The sequence below is a fragment of the Podarcis muralis genome, chromosome 4, assembly GCF_964188315.1.
Source record: "Podarcis muralis chromosome 4, rPodMur119.hap1.1, whole genome shotgun sequence".
NCBI lineage: Eukaryota > Metazoa > Chordata > Lepidosauria > Squamata > Lacertidae > Podarcis > Podarcis muralis.
Window position 1 is genome coordinate 29,693,423 of NC_135658.1, and position 22,194 is coordinate 29,715,616.

The 22,194-nt window shown below is 39.0% G+C and overlaps 1 protein-coding gene across 4 annotated transcripts in view; it reads left to right on the top strand.

The window, feature by feature from the left end:
* Positions 1-22,194, top strand: part of NBEA (neurobeachin) — a 361,495-nt gene that overhangs the window by 263,196 nt on the left and 76,105 nt on the right. For all 4 annotated transcript variants that reach the window (XM_028726491.2, XM_077927142.1, XM_028726499.2 and 1 more), the window contains 4 exons: positions 9,975-10,092; positions 11,666-11,768; positions 14,355-14,470; positions 21,144-21,256. In XM_028726491.2, the coding sequence (XP_028582324.2) occupies positions 9,975-10,092; positions 11,666-11,768; positions 14,355-14,470; positions 21,144-21,256 (450 nt within the window). The remainder of the gene's footprint in view (positions 1-9,974; positions 10,093-11,665; positions 11,769-14,354; positions 14,471-21,143; positions 21,257-22,194) is intronic.

Sequence of the window (22,194 nt, forward strand, 5' to 3'; positions counted from 1 at the left end):
TGTTTGTTCTGTATGTTTCTTTTTTTATAATGAAAATGAATAAATATATATATATATATATAAAATGGCAAGTGGCGGCTCTCTCCTCCATCCTGTCACAACAGTCCCCAGCATTCTTCCTCTCCCATCCCCCAAGCAGGACCTGAGCACAATAGAACTCGCTCCTCCTACTTTTGATTATCCACTACTTCCTGGTACGTGTTCCTAAAATATTGGAGGACTTGTAATTTTCTTATTGCACGAGTGTTAAGTTTACTCAACAGCCTTCCCCCTTCCCATTTTGACTTTCCAGCTTCATATTTGTTTAAATTAACCATCCCAAAATACAGACGTGCCTTTACATTGGCTAGATGGGATGTTCTTCCCTCTGCCGTACTCGAAGGTCGTTACCAAAAGACTCCATTTGAAAAACGACTCTGCCCATGTAGAGATGGTAACACGGAAACAGTGTCCCACGTCCTCCTATCCTGCCCCCTTTACAAAGACCTAAGGAATGAGATTATTACTCCACTCATTTTCCCCAACCCCGGCCGCTCACAAGACATTATACTGTTTTTTCTCTTATCTGACACGGATAGTCAGACAACAGAGAAGGTCGCGAGGTACATCGAGAGAGCTATGAAATTGAGGGCCACCATCTGAGTGAAAGACTTGTTCATCTGACGGACCTCCTTCTGTTTGTTCTTATCCTCCTTTTATTCTTAGTTTATTTTATTTTTAATTCTTGCATAGCTGTGGCCTGTTGGCTTTGCTAATAAAGTTCTGATTCTGATTCAACAGCCTTCAGTGAAGACTTTATCTGAAGGTTTTTGAAAGTCCAACTGTATAATGTCTATCAGATCAACCCTATCCACGTGCTTGTTGACATTCTCAAATAGCTGCTAAAGGTTGGTGAGGTGGGACTTCACTTTATTTTAGTTATTTTTATTTTATTTGAACTGTTTGTTGAGCGAGGTCCAAGCTTTGCATCAAGTACTGAAGGTTGGCAGGGCAACAATTAGATGCAAGCTGCTCTTCCTATGAGGAAAATCTGGCAGAATTACAAACTTCTAAAATATCAGAATGTGCATACCTTACAGTTTGCTTACATTTGTTCTGAAAAGTTTCTATTCCTAGCAGAATACCTTCATCTATCATTAGGCACACAGGCATACACAATAATAAAACTATACTGTATTCTCAGTGTGACTTGGCAGTAGAAAAAGAAGTTAGGTTTACTTCCAGACATACAAGACAGTTCAAGGTGATGTGGGCAGGGTATTAGAAAATAGAGAGGGAACGGGCTGGCAAGTGAAAGAGTGTGTGTGTGTGTGTGTGTGTGTGTGTGTGTGTGTGTGTGTGTCTGTCAGACAATGACCAGTACAGCATGTTTTCCTTGTGAATCCATAAAGGAATTTAGGATTCTTTAATCTGTGTATCCCTTTGCTGACCGCCAGTAGTTATGAAAGCCACTGATAAAGCACATATCACAGTTGCCACCCCCTTTTAGTAACTGGATCTTGGAGGATAATTGCATACAATGAATGATGTAAAGTTCCTGTGAGAAAATTGGTTTTGATTGAATGCGACATGTATAATTTATTAATGCTGATATTTTAGGGTGTGAAACTATGTGAGATATTTAACAAAATAGCTTTTGTTCATTGAATTGGAAGTTATCATTTACTGTGGAAAGGAAGAGCCATTTCTAAATCTTTATTTCTCATTTCCACCGGGGGTGGGGAGGCAGGTACCAATATCTTACCTGTATTTCTCCACACGAGGGGTATATAGAGTATTAGGGGTGGGGTGGTACCTCTGGTGGGGGTCACATCATGCTCCTTGTGGGGTAATTCATCCTCCTTAGGTCCCCACCCTGCACTCCGCTCTCACCTGTGGTTCCTAGAAGCTGTCAGCATGTGACAGCAGCCAGACCTCAGGAATGGTTTTGACTGGCTGGCTAAACCAGGTGAGGGCAGCTGATGTGTCCCCTGAATACAAAGGCAGGCTCTGGCATATTGAATGGAGGAGACCAGTAGTGGGTCCAACGGTCAAGAAAGTGGTTTCTGCATGTGCTATAGAGGGGACAGATGGGGCTTTTCAACCTGGGAAGGCAGCCCATCTAGGAGACAGAAAATTCTGGCTCTAAACCTCCTGCTCATCTTCAGGAGAAAACCCAACACAAATCTGCAGTGAAGTCCCTAAGACAACTTTCCTGTAGCCAAGCTACTGCCAAATGAAGGCTGTGCTTTCCTTTGGAACACAGAGTTTTGGAAAGCTCTGCTATCCTTTGGAACACATCTGTGAGGCCGAGATGGGGGTCATTGTCTGGGCAGCCCAGGGTCTCCATACACAGTTCCCAGGCTTGCTTCCTGGGGAAGTCACTTAGGTGTTTTTAACGCAGTGGTTTGACTTCACCGCTGGAGGTGCACTCCATTGGCTCTCAAGACAGACGGATACCAACAGATTTTTTCCACCCAGCCCTGCAGAGAAAAGAGCTATTTCAGTTGGGGAAATGGTATAAAGGGAAGGGTTAAACATTCTCTCCTCAAGCACCTCTGCTGCATTCAGAATCTGAACCCCCTCTTTCCATAGCTGCTTTAAAGGAGAAAAAAGTTAAAAGAGCTTATCACACAATGCATCTCTTTGGGCTGTGATAAAATCAGTTGAAGCTTATATATCTTTAGCACAGTGATTGTTATTCTTGTAACATTTAGTATTTGACTATTGGATTGGATAGGCCCCAAATTCCTGAAACGTACTTTCTTAACTACTTTAGAAGTGTTTGTAAAGCTGCTACTTGATAGCAGCTTTTTCTGGTGCAGAACAATTATACGGCATTATGACTTTTGTCCTAGGAAGCTTTTTTAAAAAAACAGAACATATTTTAGTGTCTTTCTATTGCGTTGCACTGCTTAAGAATAAGAAGGTTACTGATTTTTGCATACATAGCCTTGCAGATTATAAGATTGTTAATGACCTCCGAGAAACAGATTGTTTTTCTTTCTTGCCAAGCCAACACTTTTACTTGCCCTAGGGAAGCTTCCTTAAAGTAGGGTGGAGGTGGTCTTCTTCAGTGCAATGAATGGATCTGTAGGTGCCAAGCACTCAAAAAGCAACCCTGTAAAAACAGTGTGGGACATCACAATAAATTATAACAGTTCTTATTTTTTCTTCAAGAGAGCTAATTCTAAAATACAATGGAAAATGCTGGGCTTCCATTTTCATTAGCTTAGAATCCATAGACAAGATATAGCGGTATGATAAATATGGTCTGTTATTGGTCAGCCTCTGTGGCCAACTCAAGGCTCTGTTAATATTAATTAGCATGAATGCATTTGTTGATAAGTTCTTTTAAAATTTCTGTCTGGAGAACAATATGCAATTGAAGCAAATGGCATTGTTTCAGTCTTCCCCCACCCACCCTTTTCTTGAGCCCATCTTTTCAGACTGAAAGCATGAAAAGTTATTTTCTGGTGGTGTGATTAGATTGGGGCTGAACTCTCCAGCTGGCAGGCCTGTCTATGACTGGCGGCGGCCTGTCCCCAGTGCTTGTCATTTCCTGACATGCCTGACAGGATGGGGACAGCAGCCCCAGACAGGTTCATTAGATGGTGTTTTCTACAGCTGGGCTTAAAATAAAATAAAATAAATAAAATAGGCCATGCTTTGTCAAGGCTCAAGCTGTAGGGGCCTTTCTTGTTGGTTTAAACCTAGTCCTTGTTTTGACAAATTTTGATCTGTGCACTTTTTAGATTTTCTGACACATTTTTGCTTCCCTCCCCTTTGGCCTGCACTTTGTGCTCTCTGCCTTGTTGCTGCTTCAAAATCCTAACACAGTCTCCCCCAAGAGAGCACGGAGCATGCTTACCCAGGGCTTTAAAGAAAAATAGAGCCATACAGTAAACTAACAGTAATTGTTCATTTCCATGGTGATCAGCACAATGACAAGGGGAAGAAAACCTTGGGACTCTGAGTAAGCCAATTACAAGAAAAGTCGTGAGTTTTTATGGTGCCAGAAACATGCCATTTACATGAGAACATGATATCATTACTTGCAATCTATGCTGTCAAATGTATTGCTCTGCATGGCTGCCAGAAATATAAGCTGTCTTCATAACAGTATTTTGCTTTTTTGAAAAGTGCCAGAACAGGGATTTTTTTATATATAAAATGTCGACAATCTTTGAAGCAATATAATAACATTAAGCAAGATTTTAAATTAAAATCTATTTAAGTCTGATCACATACCCAATAAGATGGGTTATTTTAAAATGTTTTATATTTACATTGTACATCATGAACATTGTGTTGAATAACATGATTATCTGACTTGAGTCTGTGGAATAGCTCAGGATATAATCTCATATAAAATAAGCCTCTGTTTTCTCAGTGGACATCTTACTAATAAAATGATACAAAGAAGTCTAATCTCTGTTTATATTTCAATTTTCATGGAATTGCATGAAGGTGCTCCCCATTTTACATAGTCACATGGAAACAAAGTTTTCTGTTTTTATTAAATAACAGAATAATCCCTTACTGTGCCTAGTAATTACTCCAATTATGTTAAACTGGTAATTAGAAAGTAATTATTAACTTCTTCAATTTACTGACTGCTGGCTATTGTCTATATCCCACCTTCAGTACTGATCCTTAGAGAGAGTCTATTAATTTTGGATATTTTAAGTAGTGGAAGAATAGCCACATGCAAAATGCTTGTCTAATTACAGGGTTGCTATCTAGGCACAAATGAAATTCTTTACTTGAATCGTTTACTTTGCTTCTCTCTGCCAAGCTGCTTGGCATATTACAGCCTTTTATGTTAGCTGCATTTAACGGCTTGTGGTATATCCAGTGCAGCTGAAAGCCAACCCCTTCATTCATAGAAATCCGAGCACTTACCTTTCCTTTGTATTGTTAGTTACTGCTGCTTTAGTTTGTGGTCTCTATGACAACTGTTTAAATTGGGATGGGCAACTGTCATCTGCAGTATTACCGAAAGAAAAGTGTTAGTGAGCACACAGTCCCATAGACAGAGCATTTCAATATAATCCAATTTTAATTGAGCTCCAGAGACTTTGATGTGCTGCAGAAGGTTGGGAGAAAGCTATTCCAGAGAGAAATTAAAGCAGCCCAGCAAGGCTTCACTACTCCAGACTGTCACCATTTTAAATAAGCATTAGCATCAGACTTAACCTTCCCCTATGGAACATCTCTTTCAGCCTTTTCCTGCTTTTTTGCCATATGTTACAAAGGCAAAGACACTTTCATCTTTCCATATACATTTTTACACCCTCTTGATTAGGTTTGAAAGGCATGTACTGGACTTGAGATGCATCAGAGGCTGTCTCTTGGACCTTGCCTTTGCAGTTCATAAAAAGAAATCGAAAGCAGGAAAGGGATTAGTTTGCAATTGTCATCTGGCGTGTGTTGGATTTTCTCTAGAAGGCGGCTGTGAAAGCAACCTAGCCTAATGCTAAAAAGTTAAAGATTAGACATTACAATTATTTTTAGCTTGGGACTTGCACATCCCCCTCCCCCACCCTGTGGGTATGTGGACACTAGCTTATTTGAGGATATGTGTGTCAGATAAGAGAGCCATCTTTAGCCATATGCACACAATACCCTTATGTTTGCCAACAGGGTATGGCCAGAAAAGAGCCACAGGGGAATGGCAATCAGCAATGAGACGGATGCTGGCTAATAATAGGCGGAGAGGAGGGAATGCAAGCTCTTTAACAGATCACAAACATTGGAAGGATTCACTTATAGTTCTAGAAACAGTTTTTATTTCATTGCCTTGGGCGAAACGATTCCATTACTAGTATTAATTATGGCCGTGAGAGAAGACCCAAAGGACTCCGAATGTGGCTGCTTCAATTCTTGGATCTTAACTTTCTAACCACTTCTAGCATGCTCAGTCGTAAGCTCAAGTTATGGAGAGCACACAAGTGTGTCAGAAGCCACAGCAGAGGAAAATGGGAAACAAGGCACTCTGGCTAGGATGGCACTCTGTTTTTTCTGTGTCTGTGTGGTGGGATACTCAAATGCAAGTACAAATGAAAAAAGACCTACCATACCACTTATTCACATTGGTAGATCACCTTAGCCCTCGAAAGATTTAGAATGGCAAACAAGGGCAATACGTTATTTAACAACGGTGTTGTGTTGTTTGATGTTAAAAGGTAAAGGTACCCCTGACCGTTAGGTCCTGTCACTGACGATTCTGGGGTTGCCTGCTCATCTCGCTCTATAGACCAAGGGAGCTGGCGTTTGTCCGCTGACAGCTTCCAGTTCATGTGGCCAGCATGACTAAGCCACTTCTGGTGAACCAGCACATGGAAACGTCGTTTACTTTCCTGCCAGAGTGGTACCTATTTATCTACTTGCACTTTGACATGCTTTCAAACTGCTAGGCAGGAGCTGGGACCAAACAATGGGAGCTCACCCTATCATGGGGATTCAAACCACCGAAGACTTTCCACTGTATTTCCCCTACCCCACGATTTTCAGTTTTCCCCCACCCAACCTTTCAGCATTCTCAATCCTCCCTGTGCCACTTATTGGGAGGAGCTGATTGTCTGTTAGATTTTTTCCCTTCTTCTGCAAACCTTGGAGGTCCCCCAAGCATGCTGATACCTCCATCACGTTTTCTGTCACCTTCTTTTGGCTACAGAACTGTTATAGCTTAGCACCTGGGTTGGGATGTCTGTGGGCATGAAGACAAGCGCATGCACATGAACTGTGTTAATTAGTATAAGGTTATAATTCATTGGGGGATGTTTTTGGCTCCTCCTTCAGTTCCTGAGGTTTGAAGTTTGCTCTGCCCTCTTGTGGCAGCATTCTGGAGAATAAAATTATATTCCAACAGCAATAGCGGTACAATAGAAATGACCACTAAAATGAAGGCGCTATTTGTGCTCAAATTAAGCAGCAGCCTTCTCCATGGGTTTCAGCCTGGGCATGACTTGTAAAGCCTTGGCTGGAAAAAGACACTCCTTGTCACTGAGGCTACTTGGGCATCCAGTGACATGGTTGAATCAAGGAATACTCCCAGATTACGTACTTGATCATTGCACCAGTAGGAGTGTCTACTTGGGAGTCTTCTGCAGAGACTGCATGAGACTATCCATTTTAGGGTAGGCTTAAACAGGGGGGATAAGGGACGCGGGTGGCGCTGTGAATTAAACCACAGAGCCTAGGACTTGCTTGATCAGAAGGTCGGCGGTTTGAATCCTCGCGACGAGGTGAGCTCCCGTTGCTCGGTCCCTGCTCCTGCCAACCTAGCAGTTCAAAAGCACATCAAAGTACAAGTAGATAAATAGGTACTACTCCAGCAGGAAGGTAAACGGTGTTTCCGTGCGTTGCTCTGGTTCGCCAGAAGCGGCTTAGACATGCTGGCCACATGACCCGGAAGCTGTACGCCGGCTCCCTCGGCCAGTAAAGCAAGATGAGCGCTGCAACCCCAGAGTCGGCCACGACTGGACCTAATGGTCAGGGGTCCCTTTACCTTTAACAGGGGGGAGCCCAATGTGGAAAGGTTAAAGTAACGGGTATGTTTAGCCTGGAGAAGACCAAGGACTGGAGGAATATAATAGCAGTCTTCAAAGATGTGAAGGTTTCTTACGTGGAAGAAGTCTTGTCCTATGCTGCCCCAGAGGAGTAGATGTAATGAACTTAAGTTACAGGAGAGTAGATTTTTATTCGGCATTAGAGAAAATTTCAGAGTAGTAAGATGAGTTTAACTATGCAATTAATTAGCATGGGGAGAAATAGGCTCTCCTTTGTCATTCAACCAAAGGCTGGATTTCTTGCATCAAGCAGAAATTTGAACTTGGTGACCTACAATATCTTCTCCAAATATGACTATATGAAGAAAACAGTCCATGGGCTGAATACTGCCATAGCATGCTGGAGAGGGCAGAAAACAAAAGCAAGAGTCCCTATAAATCTGACCTATGGGGAATTTCATCCAGACCCGAAGTAAGACAATCAGATCCTGAGCTGCTATGTAATGTATGATTTTACCTCCAAGCTAAACCTTTTCTCTTGCATAAAGAAACATAAATATATATTGTTTCCCTGACTTAAACAAATGAATATGGTTTGCCCATGTATATTTATGCATACTGTCACATTCTACCTACTTGTTTTCCTTTCATGTGAATGTTTCCCTTTATGACAGAAAAATAGGTATTTCACGCAGTTTCATAGAGAGAGAGAGAATATATGTCCCTGTTTGTATTCTCAGGATTTTTCATTGTTTGTATTCTAAGGTTTCTTTGTTATTTATATTTCTAGTTTATTTCTCCACAGATTTTAAATATGTTTTATTAACTTGTGTGGACAACATTACATGTTAAGAAAGGTCCAATTCTAGCATAACTCCAAATTTTGGTGCTTATGTATAGCAACCAGGTGAACATTTAAGGGTATCTGGCTGCAGCTTCTGTGACATACAGAACATCATATGATCCTAGATGTACATTTTTAACATCTTAAATCCACCGACGTCTCTAATTTCTTCTAGGACATTGAATGCTTAGCATTAACAAAAAATACCCTATACAGAAACTGGTATAAATCGAGGAGTTATTGTTTTAGATTACCTCACATTTTGCATAAAGGTTTATGGTATTTAGTATCATATATCAAAGAAAACTAAATGTCTATCAAGGTATATTGTAAGGTGACTTGATACGTGTGTAATTATGTACACAGAAGAAGACATCTGATGCTAAAAATCTCCTTAATCTGATAGACAAAGGCCTTGCATGATCTACTGATTCGATGTTTAGCTGGTAAAGTTCGTTCTGGAGTAAGCTGCATTGATCAAATAGTGAATATAATTAATCATTAGAATACACCTAGCAAATTCTTAATTACTTGGAGTCTTTAGTACAAGGTATGTTCTACAACATGATTCACGGATAGCTATAGTATATGAGCAATAACTGATGGGATCGTACCTATTCATCGACTCAAATAAGGTGTCCTTGTAGTCCCACTGTTCTTTAAACCTGTGCATCTAAGCTGTGCACTTTTTTCTTTGCTTTTTAGCCAACTGGAATTATTACCGTAATTCATTCCATGACAGAGAACCAAAAATAAATAAATAAATCATTCATGGAAGTTTGCTTTCTAAAACAGACTTTAGACTGTAAATAAGAATGTAACTCTATCCAAATATTCATTAGATGTGAACAGCCATACATTTTAACCCAAATGTGCAGTATATTTACTCCGAATTAAGTTCCACAGAGGTCATTGACATTCACTTCCTAGGTGATATACCGTACTTAGAATTGCAGCCTAAGAAATCAAATCAGGTCATTAATCAGTTCCCAAAAGTGGAAGGCTAAAAAAGAAGCTTAAAAGGTGGTGATACTATTGTCAAGTCTTTTGGTAGTAACAAAATTTTTTGCTTTCAGGTATCTCCTTCTAGCTTGTGGTCACCTTAAAAACTAGCATGTTGCTATGATAAAAATTTCCTGCTATTGCCATTGTCATTGTAAAAGTGCGGAACTGAAATATTTGTCCACATGTTGCATTTTTGTATTTTCCTCTTGTCTGGTTTCTCAAACCCAGATTTGTCATTAATAGAGGCATGATACCTGTTGGAGGACTGGAACCCAAGAAAAAAATTCTGGTTGGTTATTTCACTGACAAATAACTTGAGACAATTTTGCTTTCTCCAAACTTCCCTTTGCTTTCATTTGACCAACATTTCCTTCAGTAACAGGATTTTCTCAGGGGTTTTCTTTCATCTCAGTTCCCTTAGAATAGGTGGCTGATGATTCATAGGGTCGCCAGCTTTGGCAGGAGGTGATCTTTTTAAAGTGTGACATTGCCCAGCAAACAGGGAGGAATGGCATCATATCACATAAAAAGAATTCTTCAAGATACAGGAAAAAAATAATACTTAAGCATAAGTCGGTTTTTATTAGTAGCACCAAAATCACAAGTCAAAAAGTGTTCTTTTTCTTTTGTAGGTTCTTGCTTATACAGAAGGCCTTCATGGAAAATGGATGTTCAGCGAAATTCGAGCTGTTTTCTCAAGACGTTACCTTCTTCAGAATACAGCCTTGGAGGTGTTCATGGCAAACAGAAGTATGTTCACTGCATGTTTTGAATAAAGTATTTGTACATCTCTTTAAAAACTAACAAAACCTACCAGATCTGAAAATGTGCATCCAGAAATGATATTTAGTTTCTCACTTTTTGTTTCCAGGCAGAAGTAATGATCCATACATGTCTATGAGTAGACAGCCAATGCATGGGACAGTGGGAAAGAGAAGGCTTCACTGAGCCCCAGCTGCTGTAGCGGGATGGCTCATATTCTGAATTTTACTCAGTTTTTAGATCAAATATTTGGTGCAGTTCATGAACAAAATATTAACAACAAATGTGATTGACTTCAGGTTATCAAAGTAATTATGTTTTTATTTGTTAGCAAATATTGGCTACGGGAAGGAGCTTTTCCATCCATAGAAGGTGAAATTCGGATCCTACCTGATATATCTCTGATAGGCCACATGGTATGCTTTATCAACAGCTATGAGTAGAACAATGGCTATGTTCTACTCTGCTGTCAGAGGCAGTATGTCCCTGAATACCAGATACTGAGACTTGCAAGTGGGTAGAGTGCTGTTCCTCTCAGGTAATGGCTTTTGGGTTTCCCATAGGTGTATAATTGACCACTGTGAGAACAGGTTGCTAGACTAGATGGTCCATTGGCCTGATCCAGCAGGCCCTTCTTATGTCTTCACACTATATTATTTAAACAACAACATAATGCTTTAAAATTATTAGACTTCAAAATATAATGAATCTTAAGCAGCTGAGAGTGTAACTTTGCCATCTGATGAATTTGTTGATAGCATAAAATCTGTGTATTGCAAAAAAAGTAAACATAACAATTAACCATTCATTTGAGCACAGTGAATTCTCCAGGAAATGACCTGCAAACATCACTGAAATTACTGGAATGTTCTTGTGTAATACAAAGCTGATATTGTGTTCCCCCACAACTGAGTCCAAAATATGGAGACTATTAGTTATAAATCGGAGGAGAAAATTGTCTGTCCATTGTGTTATAGAATGGGTGGTGTATATGTATACCAGGAAATAACACTTCAGGAATTAACTTTTACGCCCAAATAAGCAATTATGTAAAACAAGTGTCACTTTTCAAAGGATCCAAGTATGTATTTTAGATGTAAAAAGCTGTGTTAATCACCACAATATTAAAGCAATGTAATTAGTAAGAACAAACAGCAGTTCTGGTGAATTTTTAAAGTAACCAATGAGCATTCTGTTCAATGTGCTGCAGGACTGAATAGGTGGATGTGCACCTTTCTTCCTGAGTATGGTTTTCTGCAAGATAGGACCTTGATGCACAATGTAGATCTGCCTACCTTTCTATGTAGGAATCTGAGAAGGGTCCTTTAAAGTGCCTTGGTTTCATAGAAGGATAAAGTTACAGCCAATGACCTTTTTGAATCATTTTATCATATTTTATCTATTGTGGCAGCTTGATATTATATGTGAGTGGGCTGTATAGTAATACTTTTACTTATAAATAAATGTAATTTTTTTGTGAGATATCATGAGGTGTTGTACATAGAAACGTCTGTTTGCACATTAGTCAGTTCCTAACATCTCAATTCTGGTTGTCCAACAGCTTCCGTAATGTTCAATTTTCCTGACCAAGCAACAGTCAAAAAGGTTGTGTACAGCTTACCTCGTGTTGGAGTAGGAACCAGCTATGGCTTGCCACAAGCTAGGTATCATGATATATCTCATTTCCTGTTTTCTTTTGTGGTAACTTCAGAGTAGATTCACACAAGATTGTCATGTGATGATAATGCATGAAAGCTCGATTATGTGGAGTATCTATCATGCGTCAGTGATCATAGTCACGGAAACATTGCATTACTTTCAAGTAAAATCATTTGTGGGTGTCATGTCCATTCACTCTCAGATCGCTTCCTGTTCAGACAGGAATCATAATTGTTAAACAGGTTACTGCCAGGTGTTCTGGAATCGTCATCAAGATGGAATTAACAGATTAGTTTTTAACAGTGCTATTCTATAAATGTTTATTCCGTCCCACTGACTTCATTGGCGACTCACAGAAAAGTATGTTTACAATTGCAGCCTAAATTACTTGTAATATACATTCTTTTAAAAGTATAATTAGAAAATTCCACCTTCCCATCATTGTATTTTAGTCTGTTACACTTACAGGAAAATTATTGTTTAAATAGTGTGTGGATCTTTCACTGTTTTGATTTTTTAAAAATGTTGCCTACTCTACTGTTACAGGTCAGAGACTCTCTATCCCTGTGTGCAGAAATTAGATTTTTATGTAGGGATGCCTGTTCACTGGTGTTTAATGCTAAAAGCACAGAAAATGTATGTAAGGATTTTACTTATGTTTAAAATGTCATAAACATGATAAAGATGCTCACGATGGTAGGGATACTGGCTATTTAGAAGATTTTGTTAACCCCCCAGCCTCATAGGACACAGTTCACCAACCAACGCTCTCCCATCTCCTACTGAAATGCTTACTAGTCATGCTGACACACAAGTGCTTAGGGAATATCGCTTCCTTGGTCTGTTGAGATGTTGCTGTTTTCCAATAAACAAAAGTAACATTTCCATATACACATTTGTGGTAGGATATCCAAAAGGTAATGTGCCTTGATCAAAGCTGGGCAGATTTAGAAAACACCACAGTAGTGTGTCCTTCCTACGTTATTTGAAACATAAGGGCATGGAACCAATTTACTGTGCATAATTTATTTAACTCTGCCACAGTAATTCACACTCCATGATTTTCTTCAGCTATCTTACCAGTAGGAAGCTATCAGAAGAGATTTGTTTTGCATCATATTCTGTCAAATCAGAAGGTAGCATCCAAAAATAAAAGCCCTTAAAGGATCCAAGTAATGCCTAAAAATAAGTAGATTGTACTAATACTGTGAATGAAATAAAATATTCCAACATTTCCAAAATGTGAGTGGAACAAATTTTTCTACTCCACCATTCTGTATCATACAAAGTTAATTATATTGCATATATGATTTCTACGGGTATAGTTCTTTTACACCAAATATATAACAGTCCTTATAACAATTCTATAAGGTTAGTTATGAACCCCTATCCAGCAGATGAGACCAATAAAGCTAAAAGAGAGGGGCTTGCTTAAGACCACTGAGTGAATTCATGGTACAAGTGAGATTTTAAGCAGGAACTACTACAATTATTTATTTAAATTTGTATACCACCCTTCATCCGAAGATCACAACATAAAAATAGAAAATGAGAACACAAAATACACAATAAAAACAAGAACAAGAACAATAAAACCAGTAACTCCCCCCCTCCAAAAAAACCATTTAAAGGTCATACAGCCAAAGCCCTGGTAAAAGAGAAATGTTTTCTCCTGGCGCCTAAATATATGAATGTGCCAGGCAAGCTTCCCTGCAGAGAGCATTCCACAAGTAGGAAGTTATCACAGAAAAGACCCATTCTCGTGTTGCCACAATCCAGACCTCTCTTAAAGGAGGCACACCAAGAAAGGCCTCAGACGATGATCCAGTAGGTTCATATGGAGAAAGGTGGTTTTTGAAGTATTGTGATCCTGAGGCATTTAATACCAGCCCTTTGAATTGTGTGCAGTAACTAATTGGCAGCCAATGCAGTTGGGCCAGGATCGGTGAAATATACTCAAACCATCTTGCCCCTGTGAGCTACCTGGCTGCAGCAACTCAAGTTTCTGAACCATCTTGACAGGCAACCCAACATATAGCATGTTGCAATAATTTAGCCTAGAATTACCAGAGCACAGACGGCACAGGCTATCCTTGTCCAGATAGGGGTGCAGCTGATGGAAGTCATTCTATACCACTGAGGCTACCTGACCCCCAAGCGACAGCAATGGATCCAGAAGTATCCCCCAAACCACATACCCACCCCTTCAAATGGAGCATAATCCCATCAGGTAAACTAGTGTAGGGAACCACCCACTAGCAGTGCCCCTGTTTTACCTGGATTGAGCTTCAGTTTGTTGGCTCTCATCCAGTCCATTGTCTGATTGCAGTTCCGCACAGCTACTCTCATACAAGTTCAATTAAATTTTAAAAGATTCATGAAAGTACTACTATAATTATATTGGATTGGATTGTGAATCCAGTGTTTACATCTGGTGTTCCTGTTAGCATGTATTCTATATGTTCTAATAACAACTAAGTCTTTTTCAACAACGGTGTGAAAAAGAATACATAATTCTGAGTTATAAAATGCTAATAAGTTTGCAATATAGAAACAACTATTGGAATGTGTTCTTTAAATTTAATTCCTAGACGGATTTCTCTGGCCACTCCCCGTCAACTGTATAAATCTTCCAATATGACTCAGCGCTGGCAACGAAGGGAGATTTCAAACTTTGAGTATTTGATGTTTCTCAATACTATAGCAGGTAAGTCTTTTGTCTCTTTAATCCTTCATAATATGTTTATGTTTGTCAACTTCTTGAGCACCGTGACTTGATAGAATGCACTTATCTATCTGGAATTTAGCTGTGGCTGTATGATAGATTCTGAAAAACTCACATTAAATTTTATCGAAAAATGCACAACCTATCACCCAGACTTCAAATTTATTTATTGTGGTGGTGGTTGTTCTTTGCTCTCCTTCTGCCATTTCCTCTGCTGACAGCTTTGTCTGAAGCTTTATTAGAGTCAACAAACCATTGCCAGTGTGTGTCTGGAAATAATAATGGGAAAATGTAATTTCGCTACTTCGTCATTCTTAGCAACAGCAACTAGACAGCAAAATAACAGTAGTATCCTGCCTAGTACAGATGTCACCTAGGTGGTGTTATGATTAAATTGCAGCATCTTCCCTTTTTTAGCACCTTAAACTGGAATGCATGATAACTGATCTTTAAAATTAGGCCCACGATTCAAAACCTTTCTACATCACTTAATGAGAGGTGGGTCTCACTAGCACTTGAAACTAACTAATTAATGCATGCTGGCTTGAAATATAAAATGATATACAAGGATTTACTGCTAATATACAACAGCATAATGGTTGTACCATTAATATATCAACATCACAGCATCCAAAAATAATACAAATCTTGCCACAGGTAAATTTTCTCAGGTGGAATGAAATTCAGCTGAATGTCCATTGAGCCTTAGGTAGGAGACGAAGAAATACACACACACACACACACACACGAAAAATGTGCAAACATGTTGGTATTTATTTTGTATCATATTCTATAAATATATGGTTAGTAAGTCATGCTTAGGCCTGGGCCAGGCAAAACCATGCAGACCAGATACATTTCACTTTGAAAATGACTCAGTATGATTAATTTGTTAGTCTGTAGCATGGGATTTATTACAGTAATAATTCAGTACTATGTAGAGCCATAAATCCCATTTAATGAATTTTAGATGTTAGAATAACCTACCATAATAGTGGATCATTATGCAATGACATTAACTTTCTTAAGCTAGTATGCTATAAATACTTTAATGATAATATCTAGCATTTATATAGCACTTAGAGTGCTCAAAAAAATTCACATAAATTAGCTCAAGAATCCTGATAGCAATCCCATTTGGTAGCCTAGTATTATTGTAGATTTCCCTTTATCAAGATTTTTCTATATTTTTTTGTCTCCTTTCCACCCGCTTTGAGATGTAAGAACTCACTTAGCAACCATTTCATTTTCGAGTTTTCCCTTGCCTAAATAAATGAACAGAGACATCTTGAGTCATCTTTCATTGAACCCACTGTGTTGCCTTAGTCATAAAGGCGTAAGAGCCCTGCTGGAGTAGACCAGAGGCCCATCTCATCCAGCATTCTGTTCCCAGAGTGACCAACCATGTTTTTGTTGGAAGCGCATAAGCTGAAGAGCTTAAGACAATAGCCCTGTCCCATAGTTGCTTCCCAGCAACTGGCATTCAGAGGCATAGTGACTCCAGCCCTGGAGGCAGTATATGGCTATTGTTGCTAGTAGCCATTGAAGACTTTATCCTCCACGAATTTGTCCAGTACCCCTTTAATACCATCTAAGTTGATGGCCATTGCCATAGCAAATTTAATACATTTATTAAGTTCTGTGTGAAGAAGTACTTACTTTTTCTGCCCAGAATTGCCCATTGGATGGTCTCTCTATTCGCTTTCTGCACATCATGCATAATTTTAACTCCTTTCTTGTCTGCCCCCCCCCCAAACTAAAAAGCCCCAGCAGTTTCTGCATAAAGGAGTTGCTTCATTCCTCTCACCAGAATTGGTTGCCATTTTCAGTTCTGTAATATCCTTTCTGAGATCTGGCAAACAAAATTGTTCACAGTATTCCAAATATGTTGCGTTAAATATTTTTTATACAGATATTGTGATATTAGCAAGTTTTCAATCCCTTTTGTCATACACAAGTTGTCATGCACAGTGTTTTCAGTGAGATGTTCATAATCTTTTCCTGACCAATCCCCATCAGCTCAGAATCCATCAGTGTATATGTGAAATTAGGATTTTTTTGCACCATTGTGCATCAGTTTACACTTACACTGAATTGCCCTCTTGCTCATCCTAGCTCTAGGACAGGGGTTGTTTTCTGGTGCCCAACAGTCCCCTCCCCCTGCTGAAAATAAGCTTGAAAGATGCATTATATTGTTGGCAATATAATAGTTTGTGGTGGCCACAATAGTTTATCTGGTTTGCAAATGGGCCCATGGGCCCAAAAAGGTTGACACCCCCTCCTCTACGCCACTTACAAACAAGTTAAAAATGCTGGTCCTTGGGGATCACGCTTCTTCCTACATCCCTTCACTGTGAGAAGTGACCATTGCGTCATAAATCTTTGCTTACTGTTCTTTAACCAATTACTGATGTCTAAGAAGACCTGCCCTTTTATCCCATGACTGCTACGTTTACTTAAGTGCCTTGGAGAGGGACTTTGTTGAAAGCTTTTTGAAAATCCAAGTAAACATTAGGGATGGAGGATAATTTTGCTTGGTTTGTATATTTAAGTGAACTAACCTAATTTGCACCTCTTAGAATTATATACAGATCAGAATGTAATTCTTCAGATTTTACACCTCTAAATTTAATGATACAGTTTTTGAATGAAGACACACACCGACATCAATTTAAAAGTATATATTTTAGGATCAAATACATTTGGAAACGAGTGCATTGAGACAAAATATGTATGTATATATGAATTTTCATACAGCTATTTAAATTTTTAAAATCCACAGATTAATGCAGAAATTGGACTGAACAAATTTATGAATAAACACATGAAATAGGCTAAACCATCCATCTCTAGTATACACTCCTATCCACATGCTTAACATTCTCAAAGAACTCTATTTAACAGAGAGAGATTGGACTTGTATATGCAGAAACCATGTTATTTCATCTTATGCGAGACTTGTTTTTCTGTATGATTGATATTTTCCTTCATTCATGCTTTCCACCAGTTTACCCATACACATTAAGCTAACTAGCTTGACATGGATTCTGGATTTTCTGTGGATACCTTTAAAAACAAAAATGTGTTACATTTACTGCTAGCTAGTCCTTCTTCCTTCCTTTTGCCTATCCATTTGTTTGAGGGAGATAAGCACCTTCTTGATGCAGTCACACTCCTCATCAAATAAAGTTTTGATGATAAAGGAGTAAGTAACATAGCTGCCATGGATGATAATAATGGTTAGGGACCAGATCTAAATCTGTATTCAGTGAGCTCAATAGAAGTTATTGATGCAAAAATGAGATTCACTACATGAGTCTTTCTTAATCTGTTCACAAAGCAGAATAGGAATATAATAATACGTTTACAGATTAGAGCTTTAGGAGATTTACAGTGTAATCCTGTATATGTCTACTCAGAAGTAAGTGCCACTGAGTTTAGAGGGGCTTAGGCTGCAATCCTATACATATTTAACTGGGAGTAAGCCCCATTGTGGGCTTGCTTCTGCATAAATAAGAATAGGATTGCACTCTAGTTAATCTTAATGGATTTGCAGACGTTCCTCATAGACTAATCTCATCCATTTTAAAATAATGCTCTAAATCAATCAAAGAACTGCAAAATCTATTCACTAATAAAATAACAATAACAAACCAGCAAGGAAGTTGCTAAAAGTAAGGCTTCCATAACTGTATCTGTAGTTTGCAGTCAAAATGGTTGTTCGGAGTCTGAGAGCTCTTCTTTTGACAAGCATACCCAGTTGCTTTCTCTCTACTTCGTTCTGCTCCCAAGGTCTTCACCTCTTCTCTGCCCCTCTTGTCACTGGACATATTTCATCATGTTTACAGCGCTGTGTGGTTTCTTTTTCTTTTTCCAAAGGTAAACATGGCACTCTGCTACTTATCAGTCAGTCTAAGTTTTATACTCTGCCTGCCCCTGGCTTTTGTCTTCATTTTGTAGACGTAGGACTTCCTGACTGGGAATTCTTGAGAATTGAGCAGAGTCAAAATTATTTATAAAATTCTGACTCTGCACAATTCTCAGGAATCCCCTGATTTATAGAGAGGAGAAGGAGAAATCACTACTTTTACTGATTCAGCACCACTTTTCTCACTAGAAAATGAAAGGTGCTATATGTAATAAGCAATTAAAAAAACCAGTACGCTCTCACTTTAATTACTATAATATTAATAAAAGATCCTTCCACTGGAAAAGATGGAAGAGTCAGGTGGTTCAGTCTAGCAGCCAGAATTATGTCTCACTGCAATACTTGCATCTGTTTTTAGGTAGCAGGTTAATCATGCTTCAGATATAGATAGATATAGATATAGATATAGATAAAATAAAAAAATAATATACCTCATATGTCACAACAGAAAATAATGAATGTGGAAGAAGAGCATGCAGACTTGGTTGTAAATGATATTCTATAAGAAGTGGAAAGTATTTCTTAACTAAAACATAAAATGTTAAAGCTCTAATTAGTAAAAATGAATATTCACACATATAGTTAGCTGAAAATCATACACTAAAAAGGGTGAACAATATTCTCTTTCTTTCGGATGGAAAGTATTTTTAACATGTTAGTAGAAAATTGACATATTCAGGTAACGAATTCAGCCCTACTTCTTCCCTCTCCATTTAGCATTTTCCACTTTTTTACTCTGTGATGTACAAGCCCTCACTGGTTAATTATGTATATATTTAGCTACTGCATGTGTTGGGCTTATTATTGTCATCTAATTAGATGTAACTTGAACTGCTTGCATCTAGAAAAACCATTAAAAATTCTTTCCTAATGACCTAGAGATGACAAAATGTCTGTAAAGTGTGAAGAAGTAGACAAGCACAGGAACATCGCTTTTAAAGAGTGTTAATCCAGATGCTGCAATCATCTAATTAAACAATATTTTGCTGTCATTAACATTTTCACCAAGGAATTGCAGTTATAATTTCTTTGTCAGCTGTCTCTACATCACTTTACCTTCAAGACTGAAGTGCCATATAAAAACATTAAATTGGATGGTTTAATTAAAAAGTTATTTTTAATGAAGAAACATATTCCAGTATTTCTGAGATCTCATTTTCTGTGCCTCAGTTTTTATTGTTCAAGTAGATTAGTGTCATAGGCTTGCAATATTTAATATTCAGCCTTTAACATTAATCTCTATAAGTCTAGTTGAAGGAAAATCTGCTCCTTCAGTAAAGGTAAAACATACACCAATAGAGGCTTGCATTTCTGCAATTCATTATTTGGATAAGGAATAAATCTATGAAAAGTCTTATGTACAAACAACTAAGGACTGCATGGGGGAAAAACAAATTCCTCTTTAAACCTCTCCTGGTTGGCTTAGTGCTGTGCAGCAGGCAACCGCAATGCCTGATGTCTCACAGAGTAAGGAAAGCAAGTTCCTTTCCCCCAACAGATGCACACACAAAGTAAGCTGTGCAGATTCCGTTGTCTGTGTGCTGGTCCTGAACATGGGCTCTCCAGCTGTTTCTTCTGATGGAACTACATCATATCAAGAGTGCTAAAACGTTTGCATTGCCTAAATGTGTGAGGTGTTGCTAAAGAATGCAAGGTTGTATAACCTGCAATTTGTTAAGCTTACCTTGCAAAGAAAAGGTCTGATTTTATGCCTCCCTAGGATTGAGAAAAGGGTGTGCGTGTGTCTAATATACATGACAGGCTGCAAAACAGGGGTTGTGAGCTGCATTAAGCTTGGAGATGCTCACGGGTCTTAGGGTGTTGTATCTGAGATTTGCATTCAAGTCCTTTGCAAGTGACCAAACAGGGTAGAGTGAATGGCTGTTGAGGGAGGAGGGAGTGGTCTCATTCTGATCTCCGCGTGTCCATTGGATCTTTTGCACAGAGCTTACATGTATATACAGTGGATGCTTGGGTTGCAAATGTGATCCATGCGGGATGCACGTTCGCAACCCGCAGCATTTGCAACCCGCGTCTGTGCATGCACGGGTTGCGATTCAGTGATTCTGCACATGCACAAAGTGCAATTTAGCGCTTCTGCACATGCACGACCGCCGACACCAGGAAGTAACCCGTTCCGGTACTTCCAGGTTTTGGCGGTCCGCAACCCGAAAAAACACAAGCTGAAGCGGCTGTAACCCCAGGCATGACTGTAATTTGTTTGTGTGTAGGTTCTTTCTTTGCACAACCAGGTACCCCAGGGTCAGGATTCCTGATTGAGAAGAGAAAGTTTACACATGTATACTGTGTTTGCTGCTGTGATTCTACATCCCCCAATGCATGTTTATTCTACATGGAAAGAACTTGGATGCAAATAAAATACATGTAAATGGTAGCCTGCTGATGCTATAATTTTCATAGAATCATGGAATTGTAGAGTTGGAAGGGATTCTGAGGGTCATCTAATCCAACCCCCTGCAATGCAGGAATCCTGCCCACAGCTGTCCCTGGGTGGGCTTGGACCACCAACCTTCTGGTTAGCAGCCAGACACACTGACCCATTGTTTTGTGTAGCTATTTTTCTCAAAATAGGTGAAATTCAGAATGTGATATTACACGGATGTGAAGAAAAATCTTTGATTGGTGTATTCTGTTTTTTATCAGTTGTTCAGTTGTCCTGTTTAATAACCATTCCATATCTTCTACGTTTCCCTCCACCATTTTCAGGACGTACATATAATGATCTAAACCAATACCCTGTATTTCCATGGGTATTAACAAATTATGAATCAGAGGAGTTGGATCTAACCTTGCCAGGAAACTTCAGAGATCTTTCAAAGGTATGTTTCAGCTACTTGTTTGTCGGAATTATTTTTATGAAAGGAAAAAGCACCCTTCTTGGAGGAAAATTTCATTGTCCCCGAGAGGGGGCAATGACAATAAAGATTTATTATTATTATTTATTTATTTATTTATTTATTATTATTATTATTATTATTATTATTATTATTATTATTAAAAGTAACATTACAGTGGTGCCTCGCAAGACGAAAAGAATCCGTTCCGCGATTCTCTTTGTCTAGTGGTTTTTTCGTCTTGCAAAGCAACCCCATTAGCGGCTAAGCGGATTAGCGCTATTAGCGGTTTAGCGGCTTAGCGGCTATTAAAGGCTTAGCGGCTTGGCTGCTAAAAGGCTATTAGTGGCTTAGCGGCTTAGAAAAAGGGGGGGAAAGCGGGGGAGGAATAGCGAGACTCGCAAGACATTTTCGTCTTGCGAAGCAAGCCCATAGGGAAATTCGTCTTGCGAAGCGCATCGCAAACGGAAAACCCTTTCGTCTAGCGGGTTTTCCGTCTTGCGAGGCATTCATCTTGCGGGGCACCACTGTACTTGTTACTATGTAAGGGGATGTGCCTCTCCTGTATCGGTCTCCACAGCCACAGCATACACTGTAATTCTCCAACGGTTTGACTTCACTCCCCAAGGCACACTCCTCCAGGGTCTCCCAAGACAAATGTATGGCAACATAAAAGGATCTGTGGCAGGATCTCTATTATTTAGGTTCACAATGAAAGCAACACAGCATGTATGTTTTTAAAGAAGATGGTGCCCCAAAACCCATTACACCTGTTTGTAATTGCTTAGGGAAGCCTATGCAAGATTCCCAATGACAAGGCAAGGATATTGGTGTTAAGTGGTGGATTTCAGTCTGTAGAGCAAGATTTTTAGCAAGTTTTAATGGCCTGCACTTCAGTTGAATCAATTGGTTTAAAACGTTGG